The sequence below is a fragment of the Pseudophryne corroboree genome, chromosome 2 (genome assembly GCF_028390025.1).
Source record: "Pseudophryne corroboree isolate aPseCor3 chromosome 2, aPseCor3.hap2, whole genome shotgun sequence".
NCBI classification, from domain to species: domain Eukaryota; kingdom Metazoa; phylum Chordata; class Amphibia; order Anura; family Myobatrachidae; genus Pseudophryne; species Pseudophryne corroboree.
The window spans coordinates 399380257-399385454 of record NC_086445.1 but is presented as its reverse complement, the minus strand read 5'-3'; the positions used below and the strand labels follow the sequence as shown (position 1 = coordinate 399385454).

At 40.4% G+C, this 5198-nt stretch overlaps 1 protein-coding gene across 1 annotated transcript; it reads left to right on the top strand.

Annotated features, from left to right (window-relative positions):
• Positions 1-1466: 1466 nt before the first annotated feature.
• On the top strand, positions 1467-4921 carry LOC135023309 (transcription factor 15-like). Its single transcript, XM_063953385.1, has 2 exons — positions 1467-2083; positions 3528-4921. The coding sequence occupies exons 1-2, from the start codon at positions 1535-1537 to the stop codon at positions 3558-3560; spliced, it is 582 nt and encodes a 193-aa protein (XP_063809455.1). The 5' UTR covers positions 1467-1534; the 3' UTR covers positions 3561-4921.
• Positions 4922-5198: the final 277 nt, after the last annotated feature.

Sequence of the window (5198 nt, the reverse complement as noted above, 5' to 3'; positions counted from 1 at the left end):
GTCCCCCAGTAGTAATGCCCCCAATAGATGACCCCCCAGTAGATGCCCCCCAGTAATAATGCCCCCAGTAGATTGCCCCCAGTAGTAATGCCCCCAGTAGATGCCCCCCAGTAATGCCCCCAGTAGTTTGCCCCAAGTAGTAATGCCCCCCCAGTAGTAATGCCCCTTGTTGATGCCCCCCAGTAGTAATGCCCCTTGTTGATCCCCCCAGTAGTAATGCCCCCAGTAATAATGCCCCAGTAGATGCTCCCCCAGTAATAATGCCCCCAGTAGTAATGCCCCCCCACCCAGTAGTAATGCCCTTGTTGCCTTGTTGATGCCCCTCAGCAGTAATACCCCCCCCCCCGTAGTTTGCCCCCAGTAGATGCCCCCGCTGCACTGAGGAAGAGAAAACAGAACATACTTACCAAGCCCCGTTCCCGCTTCCAGACCGCTGCAGTCCTCCTCCTCCCTGGGCGTCCGCTCCTCAGTCAGCACTATGAGATAGACATCATGACTGACGTCTCTCCCATAGCGCATAGCGCACTTATGCACCAGCTGGGTGACCTGGAAAACGTGAACTGTTTGAGGTCCTGAGGACCACTTTTGAGAACCTGTGCTGTAAAGTACTGTAATGCTTACTTAGAGGGGAACAGGTCAACCTTTAGTTAGCAAAAGTACTATACATATGGGAAATGAAGCCTATTCTAATATTTGTACTATTAAGCCAAATAGCCAATGTCTTGCATGTGTTTTATATGAAGTTATTGCTATGCAATATGAAGGACATCTTTGAGAATATTTCCTAAATAAATTGCTCTCTTGCGAGAACTGTTTTATTGTTGTTTATATAGAATATTTTATTTTACAGATGTAGCCATGCTCATCCAGCCTGCATTATGGCCGCACGGGCACACGCACCGCGCCTAAGTGCGTGTGCATATTAGTATGCCAAGCTGCACCTTAGTACGCTGCCTATATATTCCTATGGGTGAAGATGCATGCGCACATCCTAATCGTGTGCACACTTGCCACAATATGGCAAACTATGGGCTACAGTAGATGAGCATGGCTACATCTGTACCTTAGCCACACAGCTAATCATAGAAGTGAGGTTCACTGTGCATCTATATCCATAAGTCTGGTTGATGATGTTTAGGTTTAATACTGCGAAGAAGATGAAATAAACCATAACAAATGTACTATGATGTTTCAGTGTTTTATCTATCATTACATTTATGGACATTACACAGGTTCACTTGTCACCCTAGTTAGCTCACCGCCTGTCCCCTTTCACTCTCTATTCGAAACAGGACTTCTGTCTTTAGCTGTTACCCATAACATGACAACAAGAACAGGTGCACTGCTTAGGATGGTGCCATTACCCCAACCTCCATAACCCTCCACCAACCCCACCTTTCTTGCCTTACGGAGCAACCACATGCTCAGTCTAAATGGAGCAACCATTCAAAAAATGACTTGCTGAGGTGTCACTGGATCAAGTGGAGTTCCTCGCTACTAACAGGTGCTCTTTGCCTGCAGTGCATAAAAAGTGATGGGAGCCCGGGGGATGGTGCTGCTTAGGAGGACAGAGGCAGAGGCTACAGGAGTGGATTGCAGGGCCATGAAGTGTGTGGGTGGTGGCATTGGGCAACCTGAAGACTGCAGTAGTGGTTTGCTCTCTGATGCTGAAGATCTTGAGAGTGCAAGTGACAGCTCTGATAAATCTTTTGGTGGAGGTGATGATGGAGGCTACAGTAGTCCATCTGGGGACAACAGGGGCAAGAGGAAGAGGAAAAGCAGACTATCTGGAGTCAGCAGACAGAGACAAGCTGCCAATGCCCGGGAGAGAGACAGAACACACAGCGTGAACACAGCTTTCACTGCTCTCAGGACACTAATCCCCACAGAGCCTGCAGACCGCAAACTGTCCAAAATAGAAACCCTGAGGCTGGCTTCTAGTTACATTTCACATCTAGCAAACATTCTGCTGCTGGGGGAGGACTGCATGGATGGACAGCCATGTCTACAATACAGAGCCTCTGTAGCCAGTGCAGCACCTAGACCCATCTGTACCTTCTGCCTCAGCAATCAGAGGAAGGTGGTAAGTGGTACTCTAATAAAGAGTGTGCACCAGCATGTATAGCACACTGTATATAGTTTTTTAGGTTTGGGTGCAATTATCACACTTATAACAGCAAAAGACATTTGACACTAATTTAGCTTACAAGTGCAAATGTTTCTCTTTTTAACAACTGCAATATTTTAATGGATACAGAGATTAAACAAAAAGATGCCTACATTAACTTATTGGTGACTAACTTTTATTTGCAATGTATAATGGTGGTTAATGTTCATTATACTACTTAGATTATTTTTTATTCATCTTTAAAACTAAATGTATACAAAAACAAGACAGGTAGTTACACTAAATGGGCACAAAGCAAAAAGAAACTAAGCTACTGTAATTAACTAAACTAAATTAACTAAACCCCACGGCTAACTGAATATGCCCCTTTGTCTCTAACTATTTATATTCATTCTAACATGGCGGAATACTGTAATTCATACTACATTCTGCCAAGTATGAGAAAATAATGCTCTACTGTATTATACAATATTCAGGAGTGCTTGGTAGATGTGGTCTGTTAAAGGTAAAATTGGCTAATGTTTACAAATTTTACATATGTTATTTGAAAATGACATTGTAAACATTTCATCCATTGGACTAAACTCCACAAGCGGTTTTCTGTCACCTGGCGATTAATCACCTCCCACTAGCTGCAAATCACCATATTGTCTATGGATTCAATCTAGACAAGGAGCTGGCTAACTGCCAAGAAGATCAACTATTGCCTGCAATTCCACAATGTCTCAATTTAATAGCATTGTGTAAACTTCAAGTAATTAACCACTTTAAAAAAATAAAATAAAATAAAAATATGAGGGAATCCAGGGCAGGAATTTCTATTTTAGTTTGTTAATGAGCTTTCAGAGACATTACTATCAGGTGATTGAACATGCAAAGTAGCAGAATGTAGGACAGTTTTCTAAGGGGCTCATCTCATTAGATATTTTTTTTATTACAAACACTAAAAATGACCCAACTACTTTTGCCTTTTGATTTATATAAGATAAAAAGCACATCAGTTACAAATGATATTTATTTCAGAAGATGTGTATGCCCTGTTTGTGCAGTTCTGCAACCAAAAGAGCTTTTTAAAAAGTAGAAAATGTTTGCAATTTTTTCAGAGTAACATAAATACATAAATCTACATTGTCGCCCATAGTTCATGTTCCTGGCCACTTGTCAAACTCAGCCCTATTCCTTTTTTAAGTAACTCTCAAAGTTTTGCCTAGCAGCCTAACTCTATACTGATTAAATAATAAATAGTTTCATTGTTTTGACTCCGGAAACATCAAAACAATCTGTGAGGAACCGTTTAGGACACAGAATTTTGCCATTGTTTTCTAGCAGTTAAGGCAATCTTTTGCACAGCGTGACCTTATGAAGCATGAATTCTAATATATCTGTGTTTTCTTTACAGCACAGGGAAGGGGAGAAGCACTTGTCTATTTAAGGTGTATGTGGCCATTAACTCAGATGAGCAGCTTGCACAATACTTGCACTGAATATAGACCTGTTCTAAATATATCCTCTTGACTCTCTTTTGTTTACATTGGAGTTATGTAATGCAGTTTACACACTTTATTTCTAAACAACAACAGCAGCAGAAAAAAACCCATCATGATGTGCACTTTATTTTATACTGGAACAACTTTATTTAAGTTACTTTGCAGCTGAAATCTACTGTAACTCAGAATGGAAAGTTGCACCTGGTGTCGTTGCTATTTTTCCCCACAAGAAATGCTAAACCCAAGCGTGATACAGACGGTGGTTAAACCAACGACACATGATGAAACCTGATCATGGACACGCAATGCTTCTATCAGAGTGTGTTGTCATAACACACTTTCACCTGTGCTTTTCACCACTAACTCCCCTGGCTTTCTAGTCTTAGAACTGAATAACCGTAACTATGTATGGAAGGGAATACTACTGGCCCTTTAAGGTCTCTAAATTGCATAGGATTAAAGCTGGAACATAATGCACATTTTACACTTGTATTTTATAGCATACCTCCCAACATGACCCTCTCCAGGATGGACACAATGCTCTGCTCCTGGACTTCCCTATTAATTTATGATTGCCATCACCTGTGCTGAAACACCTTTCTTACCCATTAACCTGTTCAGATGATGGCAATCTTAAGTTAAGAGAAAAGTCCAGAAGCAGAGCATTTTATCTCTCCTGGAGAGGGTCATGTTGGGAGGTATGTTATAGTAAAGACAGTATCGATTAAAAACTTTATTAGAATTACATCTGTCAATTAATTTTATACTGCCTAGTACAGTGGTTCTCAAACCGTACTGTTTGCCATGGCACCCTGGGGTGACGTGGGACACTTTGCCTCAGGTTGGTGGTCCAGGACCAATTCAAACTATTTATTATCACTGTAACAGGCAAAACCAATGCTGGTGGCTGCTAAACATAAAATATGGGGACAAAGAAAAGCAAATCTTGTCCTTCACCACATAATTGAACCTAAGGATGACATATAACACAATTTACTTAATGTAATATGTTTTATAAATTTCTCAATAAGAAACTTTTGGCCTAGGGGTGTTGTAAAAAACATTCTAATAATCTAGGGCACCGTGATTCAAAAATGTTTGGGAACCACTGGCCTAGTAAATGGGTAAAAACCAGATGTCATATTGGTACATTATTGATATACCGGTAAATAAACCCTACTTGGAATACTAGTGCGGGAAATGGTGGAGCTAGTTAAAAGAAAAAGTGAGCACCTAAATACACAATTTAATTAAGATGCAAGTTATAAGGAAACCCTATTAACAATAAAAAACCCTCAAAGGTTAATGTAGTGACTGGATTTCCTGACATTGCATGTGACATCTAGCATATGACATCTATCTGGTGTTTGAATAATTATAAGCTGCAACAGTTCATTGTATAGATAAAAATACTAATTGTATATTGCTAAAACTACTTTAATGCACACACGGCATTACTGTAAGTTGGAGTCCTTTTAAGTACACTGAATAAAAGGCCTAATTGTTGTACCTAAAGAACAATTTCAGATGATTCCCATTGGTAAGATGAAGGATAGTTTTAACTCCAATCTGGGCACTATTAT

Coding starts and splice junctions, on each gene's coding strand:
- LOC135023309 (XM_063953385.1), top strand. CDS start 1,535: ATGGGAGCCCGGGGGATGGTGCTGCTTAGGAGGACAGAGGCAGAGGCT. Junction 2,084..3,527: donor TCAGCAATCAGAGGAAGGTG/GTAAGTGGTACT, acceptor TTTTCTTTACAG/CACAGGGAAGGGGAGAAGCA.